The sequence below is a fragment of the Lontra canadensis genome, unplaced genomic scaffold (assembly GCF_010015895.1).
Source record: "Lontra canadensis isolate GAN:19392208 unplaced genomic scaffold, GSC_riverotter_1.0 scaffold7, whole genome shotgun sequence".
NCBI lineage: Eukaryota > Metazoa > Chordata > Mammalia > Carnivora > Mustelidae > Lontra > Lontra canadensis.
In genome coordinates this window covers 34,874,764-34,893,986 of record NW_022631001.1, presented here as the reverse complement: position 1 = coordinate 34,893,986, position 19,223 = coordinate 34,874,764, and the positions used below count along the sequence as shown (strand labels likewise).

At 35.4% G+C, this 19,223-nt stretch overlaps 1 protein-coding gene across 4 annotated transcripts in view; it reads right to left on the bottom strand.

Annotated features, from left to right (window-relative positions):
• USP47 (ubiquitin specific peptidase 47) overlaps window positions 1-19,223 on the bottom strand; it is a 110,677-nt gene that overhangs the window by 55,041 nt on the left and 36,413 nt on the right. For 2 of the 4 annotated variants that reach the window (XM_032853480.1, XM_032853481.1), the window contains exons 2-5: window positions 16,679-16,738; window positions 10,968-11,171; window positions 6,552-6,665; window positions 4,994-5,132 (exon numbers count right to left, since the gene is read on the bottom strand). In XM_032853480.1, the coding sequence (XP_032709371.1) occupies window positions 4,994-5,132; window positions 6,552-6,665; window positions 10,968-11,171; window positions 16,679-16,738 (517 nt within the window). The remainder of the gene's footprint in view (window positions 1-4,993; window positions 5,133-6,551; window positions 6,666-10,967; window positions 11,172-16,678; window positions 16,739-19,223) is intronic. The other 2 variants (XM_032853482.1, XM_032853483.1) reach the window with 2 other exon arrangements.

The following is a 19,223-nucleotide window of genomic DNA, read 5'->3' as shown; positions in this document are numbered from 1 at the left end:
CAAAATCAGCATTTACATTAAAATAACAAAAAGAAAACTTATTAAGAATTTAATGCACAGTAAAAATTGAGAGGTTAAGGTTACTTGGAAATTATTTTAGTTTCTTCAAAAGCAGTAAGAAAGACCCCTTTTTCTAAAATGTGTAGTATGTAAACCTTGTTTCTCAGAAAAAGTGAGTATATTTGGTTAAATGTCCAGAGATATGCACGGATATTATATAGCATTTAGTAAAATTTAAAGAGGAGTATTTCAATATAGTATGTTTGCTTGATTTAAAAATAATCTTTGTTCCCCAAATTGATACACTGTTAATTAAAATGGAAAGGTATAAACACATTTGCTTTACTTATCACATACCCAAAACCGAACTGAACCAGCTACCCATGCTATCAGGGTCTATAAACCAATTCATGCCAAGAATTAATAACATGAGATAAATTCATCATATAAAACTCAGAATGACTTCCTCTATTTTAATAAGCCCATGAAGTATGAGATTCTAAACATCAGCACACTATGCAAAGAGTGACTATAAAGTAAGAGAAATCAGAAATAGGGAAGAATAGAGAGAGGGAGTGGGGTAGGGAGGAAGGAAAAAAGGAGAAGCTTATAGGAACTTAAAATTCAATGATTAAAATTACTTAGCTTTATATATCTGATTGGATATGGCTACCACTGTTGAGAACATTTTTGGAATTTCTCTTTTGAAGTAGATTTCAGGCCCAGTTTATGAGACACACATACACCAAACAAATCAGTCTCATCATTTTAGTTATACCGCATGACATGAGCAAAATGTGGTAAACACTGCGTAATAATTAAACTTATATACTCCCACTTAATACTGAATGACTTGGGTACCCTTCCCCCCCAAAAAAAGCCTTAAATCTTTTCTCAACAGATGCTGAAGGTGTTCACTGAAGCTTTTCAAAATACTTTTCTCAATTCCCCAATTATCAAAATGTCTTGAGAAATGCTAGACTCCACAGATAACTCTATTGCCAAGAGTAATGAAAGGACAAGTATGCATGATAAGCCTTGGTCAGTTGTGGAAAAAAGGAACAGATTCCATGTTATCTGTATGGTTCTAAGAAGAGATCAAGTACCTACCCCCACTTTTCACTTAGGACTAAGGTTCAAGTTTTAATTTCTAATGCCTTTCATATTTAATACTGTGTTTATCAGGGCACCTGGGTGACTTAGTCAGTTAAGTGTCCAACTTTTGCTTTTGGCATAGGTCACGATCTCAGGATTGTGAGATGGAGCCCTGCATCGGGTTCCACACTGGGCATGGAGCCTGCTTAAGATTCTCTCCCTCTCAAAAAAAAAAAAATCTAAAAAACCTACTGTGTCTATTCTGCTGTACACATTGTTATAGAATTATAAACTCTGACAACACCTAACCATCCCCCTCCTGAGTTGTTCCTTGGCACCCTGTCCTTAATCCATATTGGAGCCTTCAGCTCACTGTTCTGTAAAGACCTATTTACTTACGTGTCTTCCCCATCAGACTGTGAGTGGAGGGATCAAATCTGATTTATTGCTCTACTACTTAGCACAGCAGCAGGTGCACTTAAGGGGAAAATGCATATGACATACAGGTAATGCAAATCTCCATGGTGTATGCCCTGATTATTAATAATAAAGCATTATTTCATTCTTAGGTCATTTAAACAGACTCTTCCACAAGAACAATAGTGTTTTGGCCACGAGACCAGGCTTATTGGTCTATATCTTTATAAATTTTTGGCTTTTTGGCTGAGAATGCCTGGAATTTCCACTTCTCCATCTCCTTCCCCCAATCCCTCAACAATCAGGATGAATGCTATTACTGTCTTTTGTATACCTATAAACCAATCATGTATCATTCATGTGTGACCTTGTTTCCCTTCCCTGGGCTTAAAAAAGGGGGTGGTAGAAGAGGGTTTAAGAAAAAGAGGGAGCACTTAATTATTACCAATGCTCTTTATTTTCTCATTAGAAATAAAAATCATATAGAAAAAAACTATGGTTATGTGTACTTGATTTAGTACCACATCTGCACAGAATGAACAGAGTTCCACATAAAGGTACTATTTGCCAAAACTATGAAGATTTCAGTGATACTAATAAAAGTGCTACTGAGTAATAGAAATCTTTAGTCATTAAATCAAAGAACTTCAAATGACAACTGTTATCAAACAGGTCCTATATCTGAAATAGCTGTGAGTCAATATTGTAAGTGTGAGCCCCTAAGGGAGAAGAAGGTGAAAACATGTCACTCTGCAAGTGGCACATGTGGAAAGAAATCCTAAACAGAACCTGCAGGTAATGAAGTAACCATCAATTAGGCCAAATCAAGAATGCAGAATGCAAAAGGTCAACTCCTAGAGCTGGTAAAATAAAAGAACTGCTAAAGAAACTGGCCAAGAATAGTTATCAAGGATTCAGATAATGGAAACACCCTAGTTACATAGTTTCTAATCACCTGCAAGTTCACATTAGCCTTCAATCTGCTTTATGTTCACATACACAATACCCAACCCCTACCCGCCCCTACACTACCTCCTATCAACAGTGGCTGGCTATCCCAGGGGGATTTGGTAGGCAAGGGACACAGGAAAGAAATCCCCAAACCTCCAGCATTATGGAGAAATGTGTTCCTTAGAGCCAAGTCAAAATCATGACAACATTTTGTACATGGTGCCAAGATACACAGTAATTTAAGGAAAATGCAAATTCAATAGTCACTAACAAAATTATGTTTAAACCACAACTCCTTTGGATACTTATAGACTACTTTAATTCAGAAAGACAGTACCACTAGAAAACTGGAGAAAATTGTACAGGTAGGAAAAAGGAGTGGAGTAGAGGTGTATGAGAAACAATTATCAGGAATGAAGGCTACGATTAAATGGCAATTTAAAACAAAGACCTCTAAAAATTGTTTTAAATGAATTTCAATTTAGTAATTAAGTATTTCCTTATCCTAAGGAAATAATCAGAGATAAAAATAAAAAACTTATGTACAAGAGTGTTCATCATAACATCCGTAATAATTTGCTTAAACAGCTAAACTATACGTGAAATAGTTTTTCAGTCATTTGAAACCCTATATTAAAAAACTATTTAACAGCATTGAAAAATGCTTATCATATAGTATTAAGGAAAAAATGCATAATAAAAAATGCCCAAAACATGTGATACCCCATTTTCTCAAGAAAAAATATATGGAGCAAAGATAAAACAGAAATAAGCAAAACCGCTGTAAGTAGTTTCTGTTAGTACTACTGTCAGTGACTTTCACTTTCTTCATTTTAAAGTATGACAGTGAGTATGTATTACATTTGTATAATCAGAGAAAGAACTTTTTAAAGTATGAGTCAGTCTCTAGGAATTTAGAGACATCATAGAGCCACAGAGTATATACCACAAAGTAGGAATTCTATAAATACTCCTACATAAAGGACTGAATTGGTTGTCAGGATACAAAGCAAATAGTTCAAGAATCCTGATTTGTTAAACCTGGAACTTTCTCAAAATATTCCAACTATCTCAGAATAATCTAGGGTGCTTATTTGAAACAAAATGTAATTTATCCAATCAATATTTTGGGAAATAATGCCTCAGAACCCACATTTTTAACAAGTATCTCCAAATTATTTTTCAAGAAATAAAAATTTGAGAATCACTTCTCTAGACAGTATAATAATGAATAGCTTTATTACCTCCTATTATCTGAAACAGAAGATAATTCTGCATTCTCTTTTATTCCTGGCACTTGACTGTACAAAGTTTTATTGATATAAATGATCCTAAATACCAAATATAGCCAGCCCTTACTGGTATTTCCAAAACAAATGTAGTGGTAAGCCTGTACAAATGATCAGCTATGAGTAAATTATCTACATTTTAATGACAAATACAGTAAATATAAGACCACAGATCACATTAGGACAAAATTTGCAACGTAATGTTATAGTTTTGTTTATATACTAAATACCTGCATATAACACTTAAAAGTTCTAAGAGTAGAGGTTCTGCAGTTGCACATAGCAGTACCAGCTGTGAAATCGAAGGCTTCTCAGAACCCAGGTTCCACTTCTTTTAATATGAATAATACTATCGACTGCAAAAGTTTGCTATGAGATCAAATGTTATTTAGAAGTAACCACATTATATTCAGGCAATTAACCAATCTTACATGTAAAGGAATAAACCTTTACATAAATAAAACAATTTCACTGCTCAATAAATTGAAAAAATTCAAACACCTAGGTTTAATAATGTTCAGAAAAAAGTTAACAGGAATATTTAAATTGTATGATTAATTTCAAACCTATGTTAGATTAAACTAAAAGATGGCACAGTAGGTCTAATAAAATATGCTTGGCCCATCTGTTTCAAAATGCAAGTATCCTCCACAGTCTATCCTAATCCAGAAAGATAAAATGAAAACATTCCTTTCCAAACAAAGTCAACTTCAGAAATTTAAGGATAAATTAAAAATAGAAAATTATCAAAGAGAAGAGTCTTCCCTCAAAATACAATATTCAGTATTTTTTACTTTATTACTAAATACTGGCAGTAACTATATAGTGAAAACAACAACTTGAGGGAAAGAGAAACCACATTATTGTTCTTCTTTTTTTTTTTTTTTAAAGATTTTATTTATTTATTTGACAGAGAGAGATCACAAGCAGGCAGAGAGGCAGGCAGAGAGAGAAGAGGAAGCAAGCTCCCTGCTGAGCAGAGAGCCCGATGTGGGGCTCGATCCCAGTACCCTGAGATCATGACCTGAGCCAAAGGCAGCGGCTTAACCCACTGAGCCACCCAGGCACCCCCCACATTATTGTTCTAACTATTTCTGTTAACTAGTGACCTTGCTCTGGGTCTCAGTTTTCTAATCCATAAAATGAGGTGATCAGCCTTGAGATCTCTCAGATTATTCAGGGTCGAACACCCTATGATTCTATGAAAATACAACCACCACAGTAGTAATAATAAATCTTACCAGTTTCTGATTTATTCAAAATAGATGAATAGGAGTAGTTTTGGCTGACATAATCACTGGTAGAGCCCACAGAACCTTCTCTTGGAAGTGGACCTATAAACCGGTCATGGACACTATCATCCCCAGCACTGGAATCCTCCTAAAATGCAGCATAACCATTATTTACTGAATGGCATATGTTGCTGAAACAATGAAAACAAACAAACAAACCACATACTAATTGCTAAGGCAATAAAAAAAAAACAACACAAGGTATTACTATTACCACCAAGACATTCAAAGGAATGTATGCCCTCACCATTTCCTACAAGAAGGCTCAAAAGACACCCAATGTAAAACACTTTGGAGAGGTGCTCGTGTTTCCTTTCAAAGTTCCTATTTTTCCAATTTCCCTTAATTCTCTTTCAAATTTTGTTTATATGAGAGGAAGAGAAAATTCCATTGTGAACTCTTTGATGACAGGGTCTGTCATTCATTTTTACACCATCCTTGCCAAGTAGACCTGGCAGGTAGGGCAAACTTAAGTATTGGATAAGATGGATTGTTTCCTACTGTTTCTAGTACAAAACTTGCTATTAATGAGAAAGATGTCAAAAAGGATTTAGGGATATAAAATTAGCATAACCAATTAAGACGGAGCTGAACAGTAATTACTACGCATTTTATAACATGAATTCCCATATCAGAGACCTAGAGTTCCCTAAATTAATACCTAATTTATATTTCAGTGTCAATCAAAATCTTCTCATGATGTCAAAAAAAATGATGAGAAAGAGCAATTTCTGGTATTACTTCAGTATGGATGCTCTGTGTTTAATTATTGCCTACTGTCCAGACAGGTATTCTAATTCACAATAGACTTCTACATGAAAAGCATCACATATGAGAACTTTTGTGAGTGAAGTTTCATTGAAGAGAGGGTTCTGAAGAAGTCCATAAACTCTGTGAGCCTTAGTTTCCCCAGCCTGTAAACAGTCTGTAAATCAGACCAGGTTTTCTCAATCTTTTTTAGGAATGACCCTGAAATTACACAATCTCTAGAGCCACTGAACTAAACAGGAAAGCCCACTGAAATACAAACAGAGGAAAAACTAAAAGAATAGAAATAAAGTATGTAACTTGAAAAACTAGTTATTCCAGAAAGGAGGGTGGGAAGCAAAACTGGGGGTCTGTCCCTACCCTATAATACAGAAAAATCTAGGCAAACTGCCAAGGATTTACAACAACCAAGCAAATGCCTAACCAAAGGAAGGCCACTGAAACACGGCAGGAGATCTCTGTGGTGTTTTAACTTATCCTAGATCTACCCAGCCCTGTTATGGTGGTAGTCTCAAAGACAGCAACCTGTTCCCAATGCAGAAACAGACTGTACACAAAAGCAACAGTGCTATGGATGTCGACTGTTACCATGTTAACATATACACTTACAAGCCAACATAAAATAGAAAAATAATTATATATAAATCACAAATTATATCTCTCCTCTTTCCTTTAAATACTGCTTCCAAATAATGACAGTACACAAAAATTATGAATACAAGGCTTCTAAATAGTTTACCAGTAGTATTTGAGGCTGTTCACCATCTTTATCTGTCAAATGCAGAAAGTTCTTCTTTCCTGGCTCAAAATTAGCATCAAGAAGAGACTTGTCACTGGTATGGTCCAGTGGAGCCTATGGGCATAAAATAAAATACCTCAGATTATGAGAAACATTAATTATAATAATAAAACAAGTAATGTATAAATGAATCTATAATTCTTGGGCTCAAACACTATTTTTTTTTAATAAAGATTCTGATAAATTCTGTTAATCTAGACTTGGAATTAACTTATTTACTCATGTATTAGAATGGCTACGCCCAGTGACAGTGCATATACTGACAGTTATCCAGATGTGCACATTTCCCAACATCTAAAAAAAACTGGAGAGAAAAAAGGTAAAGTATTACACAAATTTTTATGTACGTATTACACAAATTACACAAAATTTTGTGTACGTATTACACAAAAAAATAATTATAAACATCTGTGTTTTTGTGTTCTCTAAAATATATTCAATACAGTGTATAATGGATTTTTTTTTTTTTAAAGATTTTATTTATTTATTTGACAGAGAGAGATCACAAGCAGACAGAGAGGCAGGCAGAGAGAGAGGAGGAAGCAGGCTCCCTGCTGAGCAGAGAGCCCGATGCGGGGCTCGATCCCAGGACTCTGAGATCATGACCTGAGCCGAAGGCAGCGGCTTAACCCACTGAGCCACCCAGGCGCCCCTGTATAATGGATTTTAATGAAGACTAGCTAAAGATAATTTTATATAACTAATAATTGTAAAAACATGCATGATATATGAATATGAGAATTTGCCAATAAGCAACACACTAAGCAATCCAACCAAACCAATTATGTAATATACCAAAATGGGCACTTTCGGAAAGACTCCTTAAGGAACAGCCTGTCCTAGGTAAATGATAATCTATTTCAAATCCACTGCCATGATTCAGAGGCTATGAGGAGGACAGAAATCATCACTCTTCTGAAAATTAAACATCTAAGATACGTAGTCTTTACCTAACTCTTTTTTATCTGGTAAGGCAATTTCAATTCTCATACACTCTGATTGGTGGATGAGAGATGGAGCTCTGTATGCTCCAAGTCCACAGTAGGGACTCACCCACATGCTAGTCCACTGCTGAGAAAAATGAGAGATGAAATGAACCCCCCATTCTTTTGCTTTAAAACTGTTTTGTTATATTAAAGAATGTTTTTAATGCTTCCAAGATATGAGGAATGCCTCCTTAGGGGACTTATTTTACAGAAATGCCTTTCTTAAGAACTTAACATTATATAAAAGTGTAAGTACTAACAACAAAAAAATAAAAACAAAAACCCTAACTGTAAAAGATGTTGCCACTTGCTATCTGTGTGACTTTGGGCAAGTTAATTCCATTTCCCCATGACTCAGTTTCTTTACCTGTGACATGAGGCTGTAATAGAACCTACCTCACAGAGTGGTTATTAAGGACTGAATAAGGTTGTACTTATATAGAACCTCGTATAAGAACAATACTAAGCACATAGTAAGTTTAAAATAAGTGTTAAGTAAATAAAATAAACATATGATCTCTCTTAACTGGCTCACATCTAGAAATCCATGTGAAAAATGGGACATAGAAAATCAGAAGCTGGGAGGTGGAGAAGGGGGCAACTGGATGATAGACATTAAAAAGGGGGCACATGATATAATGACCACTGGGTATTATATAGGACTGATGAATCACTGAACTCTAACTAATAATATACTGTATGTTAATTAACCAAATTTAAATTTAAAAAAGAAAAGAAAAAAGAAAATCAAAAGCGAAGAGAAGTCACAAGGGAGGAAAGGTATGTTTGGGTCCTTTACATTCTGATAAAAAAACAGATAATATAGCAGGAATACATAGGTGTTTTTCCTCAACAAATGTATATATCTAAGTGTATGAGGTGGTGGGTAGCTAAGTGGGTTATGTTTTCACAAAGCATACAGGTAGCACTGTGCAGTAAGCAGGTAAAAGTATACTCACAGAAATATACAGTAAGCAAATAAATATACAGAAGTCAAGTACTTGAGAACAGTCATAGCTAAAGAAAGAGAAATAGGTAATCCTGATATACAGCTATTTTTTTGAAAGATTTTATTTATTTAGTTGAGCATGAGCAGGGAGAGGGGCAGAGAGAGAGGGAGAAGCAGACTCCCCACTGAGCAGGGAATCTGATGTGGGGCTCGATCCCAGGACCCTGGAATCATGACATGAGCCAAAAGCAGACAATTAACCAAATGAGCCACCCAGGTGCCCCATGACATAGATCCATTTAAAGCTACTATAGATGTTAATTTAACACACATCTTTGGCATGCCTAGGGAGACTATCTATGAGAATGCAAAATTAATACTATGAGGTCCCAGCCACCAAAATACATGCATTCTACCACATGGAAAAGACACAAATGAGTAACAACTATAATAAAAGAAGGCTAAGTGGCACAGAACAAGAAAAATGCAATTGGGGGACAAAGAAATTACTTTTAAAGTGGCATGAGGAAACATCATTTATGGATTCTTAAAAGATAAATAAGACTTGGGGAGACATACATGACAGTACAGAACTATCTTTTTAAAAGGAGGCAACATTAGAAGTTACATGGTGATATAACAAGGAATATTCAAAGTTTCAGATTAAATATTATTTCTCTTTGCATATTTTGTTGGACTACCAATTTTACTAATCAATTTCAGAGGGAAAAAGTTGGTTAATGTAAAGCATTAGCTCCATATTTTAAAAATGTAAATATATTATAGAATAGAAAGCAAAATATCTTGGATTTTAAGGGCAAATTAAGCAACATCAAACATCTGTGATTCTTCTATAGACCCAACTAAAACCTGCTCTCCAAGTATCACAGACATAACACATTCAATTCTATTTCCCATCAGAGCTATTTTTCCTGGAAAACTAGGAATAGCAATGACACAGGACATAAAAAGGTAATATAAGCAAAAACATGGAGATAGAAAAGCATGGAAATCTGTGATAAGAAAACAAATTAGTCCAGTATCTGGGAGTTGAGATTACAAAAGTCTTAAAGAACCCATTGTAGTTTGTCTACAAGCTTGCTAACCTAGGGAATCTAATTTTTTTTTTTTTAAGATTTTATTTATTTATTTGACAGAGAGAGAGAAAGAGAGAGGGAATACAAGCAGGGGTAGTGGGAGAGGGAGAAGCCGGCTTCCTGTGGAGCAGGGAACCCACTGCAGAGCTCGCTCCCAGGACACCGGGATCACGATCTGAGCCTAAGGCAGATGATTAACGACTGAGCCACCCAGGCGCCCCAGGAATCTGATTTCTTAATTTCTGGGCAGAGAGCACTAATTGAAGGTTTCTGAACTGGAAGGTGACCTAAGTGCTACAATTTAAGATGACTGGAAACAATTCTAACAGTAACATGCAGGGTAATTTGGACAGAGAGACAGGAAATAAAAAATACTATTTCCAGTACTATTCTCAGGAATAGTTGATTGCACAACAATAGTGCAGATGTGATCCAACTCAGTGGTGTCCTTTGCCACTCTCCTGTGCAAAAGTGATCAATGTCTTCTCTTTGCACTTGGAACAAACTTATAATATAGTATTTAAAATATATTAATGTAATTATTTGTCAGTACAATCATTTCTACAATTGGAGACTGTAAGATCTCTGATTCAAAAGTCATGATGCCACCAACCTTCTTGATCAGGTGCCTACCACTCTATCTGGTACATAATCACTATTAACATGAGTGTGTATCTTTCCTTTCCTTTTTCTTGCTATATAAATTTTTCTCTTCTTTTCTGAAATTTAGATTATAAAATACACATGATTCCATATCCTGCTTTTTTCCCTTAAAGATATAAGATGAATAGGGGCACCTGGGTGGCTCAGTCGGTTAAGCATGTAACTCTTGATTTCAGCTCAGGTTACGATCTCAGGTCAAGACCTCAAGCCCCATGTAGGGCTCTGCACTGAGTCTGCGTGAGATTCTCTTCCTCTGTCTGACTGCCCTCCTCCCAACTCATGCACATGCTTTCCCACTCTTCCTCACAAATAAATAAATAAACAAACACACACACAATGAATAACATCCTATGAAGTAAATGTTGGAAAATTTTCCATAGTTGACACAACATGCCAGTCCTTTTACATGAGCAAAAAAACTGATAAAATGTCCTTACACAGACTTTAAGATAAGCAAATGCTGAATCAGGAATGAAGGCAAAGGGATGAAGAAGGATCCAATTATTGAGTTATACACAGGCTCTTAAATTATTTATCATGGTTTTCCTTATGATATTAAAAAAGGTTCCAGGATTTAATATATTTGTTAGTAACAACAACAATAATGACTATGATATTATTAGCAGCTTAAGAAAACATGCTTTAAGTCTAAGGTTTTTACCATATCAGCAGTATTGATTCCATTTCCCCACACTAAATCAAAGGTTCCATTTATGTAGCCTACTTTGTTGGCCACATCTTCAAAGAGCTTCCTGAGTGGAGTAGAAGCTGGTAAATTTAAAGTGATCCGTTCATTCACTGTCTTTGAATTAGTAGTATCCTGTATTATACATAAAACTCTAGGTTCTTCAGCAGCATTTTCTATCTGAAATTAAAACAAACATCATTTATCTTTAAAGAAAAACAAAATCATAATTAGCCATATTTTCTATGATTAAATATGAAAATATCCCACAAAATATTATTTTCTCCTAGCTAGTATTACTGCTTTTTTATGTCTGAAACATACGTAATGGATATGCCAAACACAGAAAGTACCATATATGTTTGTTTTGGAAAAACTGTGGCATATTTAAGAATCAACATTCTTGTGGGTATTTGCTTTTGCCTTTTAAGACTGTAACTCAATGGTCAACAAGCCAAGAAGACAGTATACTTGAGTAATTTTCAGTTGAAAGTAATAAAATCTGATATTTAAAAATGTATCATTACCACACCAGCACAGTCAAATCAACCATTTCTGGGTTTCCTGAAGAACCAGAAAGGGAACTGTAAGGATTGTCTTAACTTGCAAATCCCTAACTAAGGGACACAAGCAACAAGGCCTCCTGATCTTTACACTACTATACCTACAGACATGTCTAAAGGCCCCATTGATCAACGTGCTAGGAGCTGACAAGCTTATTTAAAACAGATCAGCCAGCAGAGGCAGATAAGGAAAACAAGGGGAAAAACCTTTTCCAATACCAATGTATATGGAAGTTAGGATCACAAATGCTCCTTTTTTTTTTTTTCATCTAGCACATAACTTATTATCAAGACAAAAAGTTTTCAAAGGGACTTTCTCAGAGAGGATCTGGCTTCCCTTTCAAGCTGTTGAAGGACACTGCTCTCCTTTTCAATTCTCCACAGTGGTAGCAGGCTGCATCAGATACTTGAATGCAAGAAATTCTTTCCCTCCTTTTCTTATAATGCCAAACTCTATGAATGGCACCATTATCCACTGACTGCTGAAACTAGAGTTCTGGCACCTTCCTCATCTCCTTCCTCTTCTTCACCTCACATAATCCCCAAATTCTATCAATCCCACTTTTTAAAATTATTTCTTGAGCCATCCCCTTTCTCCTTACTTCTGCCTGGAGCAATCAAAATCTTACACAAGATTATGACAACACCTTCAGGAGAAGCTTAACTTTTTCTCTTCTTATCTTCCGTCAATCCAGAATAACATGCAAATCTGATTTTATAAATCTCATTCTTTCCTCTCAAAATGAAGTGCAGCAGCCATTGATTTGGGGGTATGTCTCGCCATCCCCATAATAGGCTTTACCGAAATATGACCTGTACAAACTGGTGCTGTATGCAATAATTTATTTCTTTCCTTCTCTTTCACAGTAAGATCAACTCCATCCTTTTGTTGCTTCTGTATTACCCATTTTAAAATAATAATTATCACTGACTAGTGCTGAAGACAGGATAGCCACAAGGTTTTCTGGTTTGTTTGGTAGAGTAATACAATTATAATTTGTTTCTGCTATATATAATTTTGGATTTGCAAGAGATTATTTAAATTAAGGTTAATGCAAGTAGTTTAGAACAGAAATAAATCCTACAAAAGAAGTGTAATGTTCAAAACAGATTGGCTACCATGGTATTTTGGACAAATCAAAATATTTAATTATAAACAAAAATCCACTAAAAAATAAAAAGGAAAATATATTTCTTTTAGAGAAACAGAAAAATAAAAAAGAACATTACTAATAAGCTTCTAAGAAAAGAGGAAAAAAGCCTTCACCTAAAAACTTTAAGGTGTTACAGGGGCACCTGAGTGGCTCAGTGGGTTAAAGCCTCTGCTTTCAGCTTAGGTCATGATCCCAGGGTCCTAGGATAGAGTCCCACATTGGGCTCTCAGCTCAGCGGGGAGCCTGCTTCTCTCTCTCTCTCTCTCTCTCTCTCTCTCTGCTTGCCTCTCTGCCTACTTGTGACCTCTCTCTGTCAAATAAATAAATAAAATCTTTAAAAAAAAAAAACAAACCTAAGGTGTTATATTAACACATACGGTTGTTTTTACATCTTTTAATCCTAAACTGAGAAACATAAGAGTGGGCCTTTTTAAACTGATTTATAGTAAAAGAATGAACAATTCAAAATAAATTTCAGGGGCGCCTGGGTGGCTCAGTGGGTTAAAGCCTCTGCCTTTGGCTTAGGTCATGATCCCAGGGTCCTGGGATCAAGCCCCGCATCAGGCTCTCTGCTCAGCATGGAGCCTGCTTCCTCCTCTCTCTGCCTGCCTCTCTGCCTACTTGTGATCCTTGTCAAATAAATAAATAAAATCTTTAAGAAAAAATAAATGTCAAATACAGAAGATCCATTTTCATAGTTTCAACAGTATACTTCAGAAGTAGATTCAAGATTTCCAGCTATGAAATACCATAGGGCCAGATTTTAAAACCTCAGATAATACTGGGTGTTGTACATAAAGAAAGAATCTTGGAACACTGCATCAAAAACTATTAACTAAATAAATAGACAAACCTCAGGCTGGAGCTTATGGTGCAAGGAAGATTACCTTACCAAAGAATTAAGAAATCTGGAGTGCTGATTTACATCAGAATATATCTGTATACATCAGAATAGTGATATAGCAACACTGTATGACCAAACATTAGCTATTCCTGGTTCTTTCCCCAAATATGTCAGCACAAGGTATACACACTCGTATACCTTCTCTCTTTCCACCCAAAAATGTGGAAAGCTCTGCTCTTCTTTAAGGCTCTAAGGCTTCTGTAAGGTCACTTATAAATCTTAATTACTTCATAGTCTACATTCTGGCCTGTTACTTTAAATTTAATATCTGGCTATCATCCATGGACTATATTTAAATTTTTTATAGCACTATTGCCAACACTAATCACACTCATGTGAAGTCTCTTTCTTCCCTTATATCCCCCCAATCTGGGAAATGCTAAGAAAAAGAATTATTTTTTAATTCTCAGATATCAATAAGTATAACAATAACTTTACAACAGTTTTCCAAAAAAAGAAGAAAAAAACCCTCTACAATATTATATTAAACATGCAGATTTACAAAACATTTAAATGTAAAAGGTGTTTCTTTTGGTAAAATAGCAGAGCTACCTTTCTTCTTTGGAGCTCTGCACCTGGTTGATTCCACTTAAGCCCAAAGGGAAAAGCAGTATCACCCTGAGCTAAATGAAAAATAGTTACAAATTCTTTGCCACTCATTTTCTTTTTCCTTTGCCCATGAATCTGGACAGGTCTAGTGACCAGCTAGGATCAACAGAATGTACTAGATGTGACACTGTGTGATTTAAGGTGGGATTTTAAAAAATTAGCAGCTTTTGCTTTTGTACCTCTTAGAAGATTCCCTCTTATGAGTAAAAAAAAAAAAAAATTCCACTTACCCTGGGACCACCATGCTACAAGGAAGCCCTAACAACCCACAAGGAGAGAAAGCATTTAGTGGAACACCGGAGTGCCATCTTGGACGTTCTATCCAAAGCCAGACATGAGCTAAATGCAGCGAAATAATGATCCCCGATGATGCTACATGGAGCAGAGAAACTAACCAGCTGAGCCTGTGCCCAAATCCCATCCCACTGAAATATGAATAAACTAGTTGTTTTAGACTGTTCCATAGCAAGAGGTAACAAAAATACATTTAAACACATTGAAACACACCTGAGCACTAGGTGGAAAGGATGTAGTAATGGTGGTGTTGGTAGTAGGAAGAAGGGTGCCCATTTAAATACTATGCCCAACAGTAAGGTAAGACATCTGAGGATATGTCATAATTTAGGGAAGCGAGCACAATTTTTTAGTTCAAAGAGTTTCATAAAGAATAAGAGAAAACAAATAAGAGAAAAATAAATGCAAAGTTTTAGAAAAGCCTAAAGCATGTTCCACTTGGGAAAATATTTAATGTATCTTAAGTGAGCTATTGCGCAAGAACAGAGTTCCCTACACAGAAAATCTAGCCAGTTATAAAAAAGGCATAAATTATAAAATTAAAACTATTTATTTTATGGACAACTCATAGCACTATTACCCTTGTGATAATAAGGGGAAAGTCAATAGCAGTTACAATAACACTGTGCATGCTAAGAGACTGCTCTGTCTGCCTATCTATGCTCACTGCAGAAACAAAGCTAGATTTCCTAACAAAGTCTGAAGAAAGAATCCTTGAAAAAAGAGTAAAAAAGAAAAAAAGGATTAAACCACAGTCTTATTTATAACAGGTAAAACACAGTGGGATAAAAGCACTCTAAGTATATTTTCTTACAAAGATATAGTTTCACTGCTAGGGACATCCTGTAGAGGTCGACATGAGATAGTTTTGTCTGAGGGATCTCAGAGCCTGCTTGATAGCATGTTCACCTCTTAAGTCATGTCATCTCCTTTTCCTGGCATTCCTAATAGTTTTAAGTTCAAATCTGAGTTCTCTAAAATTAGCACCATAATTCTTGTTTCAGAAAAAAACACTTCCTCGGTATTTATTTAAAAGGCAGTGTGTATAACTGATGGCATACATTCAGAATGGTATTAGCATGCAGAAAACAATATCAAGCCAAATTCAAATTACCAAACTTCAGATTTTTTTCTAAGAAAAAAACTAATATAAAGAATTTTAAAACATTACAAAGGGACCTCTTTACCTCTAAATTTAATAGTCAATGCATTTTCTTTTAAGACTTCCTTCTTTTCAGCGTTTTTACAAAGATTAGTATTGTGGCTGCAAACTTAACACACATGCACAAACATTTCATCTACTTCTTGATACAGGAGCTGCTAGGAGTAAGAAGATCAGTCTTAGCACATTACCCTCTGGTCATCCACAGCTAATACTGCCATAGGTTAAAAAGAGAACTAGGGAATGTTGACTATTTTTGCTGATTGAAATTTGTTAAATTTATCAACCTCATTCAGATTTGCATTTTTACTTTAGCAAGTGACAATAACTGGGGCAGTGAAGGAAGTCCTAACTTACATTTAAAAATTTTTTTTATTTTTAAGATCCTCCTTCCAATTCATTCTATTACCCCCTCCCCATCCATCAAACTCCACAATGTTATATTATCTTTTCCTAAGTGGTCTCATGCCATAGATCACTTAAAGAAGGCAAGAGATCAGAGGAAGCACCTTGAAGAAAACTACAGAGTTGAAGGGACCTGAGGAATATGAGGTATTAAGTAAAAATTAGAATAGGACGCTACACATCACAAAGTTTAGTTTCATAGTGCATTCAGGCTGCTGGAAAGGTAATAGTTTTAATTATTAAAGTAAGATTTTTGGGATTTGACTTTGTAAGTTATTAAATGATTTCATTCCAGCATTATTAATACTTCAGAAAATGAAAATATATCTGTATAAAAAACAACAACCATATCTGAAAGTCAAAACAAAGGGTCGTATAGTTTTTATATGTTTTCTCCCTCACTCACATGTTAAAAACAAGGGACTATCTAGACACATTCATTTAAGGTGACTTTCTTCTTATTAAAATCAGGTAGAAATAAAATAAGCCAAACAAGCATAAAACTTAAGACATGCCTTGTTATTAAATAAAAATACTAACATGCTGTTACTTGTTCTGCTGATTATCATACTAAAGCAATTACATCAGCAGTCTACCTGTAAAAATTTCTTCTTCATTTCATCAAAGATATTTTGTCTGCACCTCCAAAACACATCCTATGGTATATAAGAACAAAATGAATTACAAATTATTTCTTTAAAATAAAGAGGTAAGACAGTGAAATGAGAACAATTAAGCTTAAGACATTTTTGCAACAAATATGTATTACAGTAGCACATCACCTAGGATTTTATTCGTAAACTACATTTGTAAATTTTACCTTAGGCTCAATTACTCTTGTAAGGTTACTGAGAACCCGTGCTACAGTGATAAAGATTAATATTAGCACGGGAAAAAAACCCCCACATTTTAACAAAGAGTAGTAGCTTTAGAATTACGTGTAAATCAAATGTTCTAAGCCACATATTTTTTCCAGTTTTACTGACATATAATTAACACCTAACACTGTAATAATTTGAAGTATACAACATAAAGGTTTGTAAACATTGCAAAATGATTACCCAATAAGCATAATTAACATTCATCATTTCACACAGTGACAATGTTTTTCTCCTAGTGGTGACAACTTTTAAGACCTACTCTCTTAGCAACTTTCGAATACATAGTGCAGTACCTACTACAGTCACCGCGCTGCCCATGACATACCCAGGACTTACTTATCTTACATCTGGGAGTCTATGCATTTTGACCACCTTCACCTATTTCCTCTACCCTCTTCCTCTGGCAAACAACAGTTTGTTTCCATGAGCTCTTTTTTTCTTTTTAGATTCCACAAGTAAGTGAGATCAGACAGTATTTGTCTTTCTCTTCCTAAGTCACATAATATTTAGAGTCCATTAAAGGAATTTTGCGGGGAAATCTTGAGATCCCTGATTTAGCTGGTTTGTAAATTTGGAATTTTCCACATGATTAATAATCTTCAAGTAAGGCTGCTTAACACTATTACCTACAGCTATTTTCTTAATGTAAATATTTTCCATATTATGAGACGAGCTTATTTTTCCGATTGAGGAAATACAGAAATATGCAAAAGGAAATAAACATAACCTATAATCAAGAGATAATCTCTGAAAAATCTTGGTTTTACATCATTTCATACTTTTTCCTGTACAAATCTCATTTTCCCTCACCTTAATTAATAAAAAGACAGACCAATGTATTATTTTAAAAGGTTTTTATTACTCACAGTAACTTGGATACTATTATTTATAAAAAAAAATTTCCACTATTTGCTTTTACAATAGAAATATATTTCTTTGGGGGTGCCTGGGTAGCTCAGTGGGTTAAGCCCCTGCCTTCGGCTCAGGTTATGATCTCAAGGTCCTGGGATCCAGCCCCACATCTGGCTCTCTGCTCAGCAGAGAATCTGCTTCCCCCCCTCTCTCTGCCTGCCTCTTTGCCTACTTGTGATCTCTCTCTGTCAAAACAACAACAACAACAACAACAACAAAACCCCTCTCTTAAAAGAAAAAAGAAATATATTTCTTTTATTATAGCAGTACATAACTTTTAACAAGCAACTCTAAAATAACCCCTACAGCAATTATTAACAATTTGATATACATCCTACCAGATCTCTCTCCATTCTGTGCATGTATTTATTAGGGAGACTGTTAATTATTAACCAAATAAGATCACTCTGTACACCATCATTTGAATTCTGCTCTGAAAGTGTTTTTACTTTTAAATGAAATGTTTAGTTTTTACTTTCTATGTAGCATTCCATTATATAGAAAACCATAATTCATTTAACTGACCGGTTATTAATGGGCATTTAGACACCTTCAAATTTTTACTACATCTTTGCTTAGCATAGAATTTTCTTCCTAAGGATAATTTCCCAAAGAATTACTAGATCAAAGGTTATATACTCATTTTTAGGATTTTTAATACATGGTCCCAAAAGGCTATCTCTTCCACAAATAAGAACTGAACTGCAACTATCTGTCAACCAACTAGTTGCTCAGAAAATAGCAGTAAACAAAGCCCTTGCCCTCAGGGAGCTGCCATTTTACAGTGGGAACTCAATCATAAACAAATCTAAGCCATCAGGTATCCACCAACCTCAGAGTCTTTGCATTTCTGTCCATTCTACCCAGAATGTTCTTCCTCTGGATGTCCTTACTTCCTTTGTTCAAGTATCATTGCAATGGCTTCAAAGTATGTCTACAGATTCTTTGACATGCCTCCCAGCAAGAACAGGAGTCTAATTCCAGTCCCCTTAACTATGGGTCAGTCTTAGTGACCTCCTGCGATATACAACATGACTTTCAAGACCAGGGTAGAAAGGGGAACACAGCTTCTTCCTGGCTCTCTATCAGATGCTTGCCCTTGGAACATGGCCACAATGCTGTGTGGCAGCCAAGCAGCCACATAGGAAATTCATGTGTAGATGTTCTAGCCACAGCCCAAATGAGATCCCAGCTGGCAACCAGCATGAACCACCATACATGTGACAAAACATTCAGATGATTCCAGTCCCCAACCTTTTAGCTGCCCAAGTGACGCCTAACTGAGCGGAAATGAGCAGTCCCAGCCTAGCCTTTCCTAACTTGCATATTCTTGAGCAAAAGTCACTAA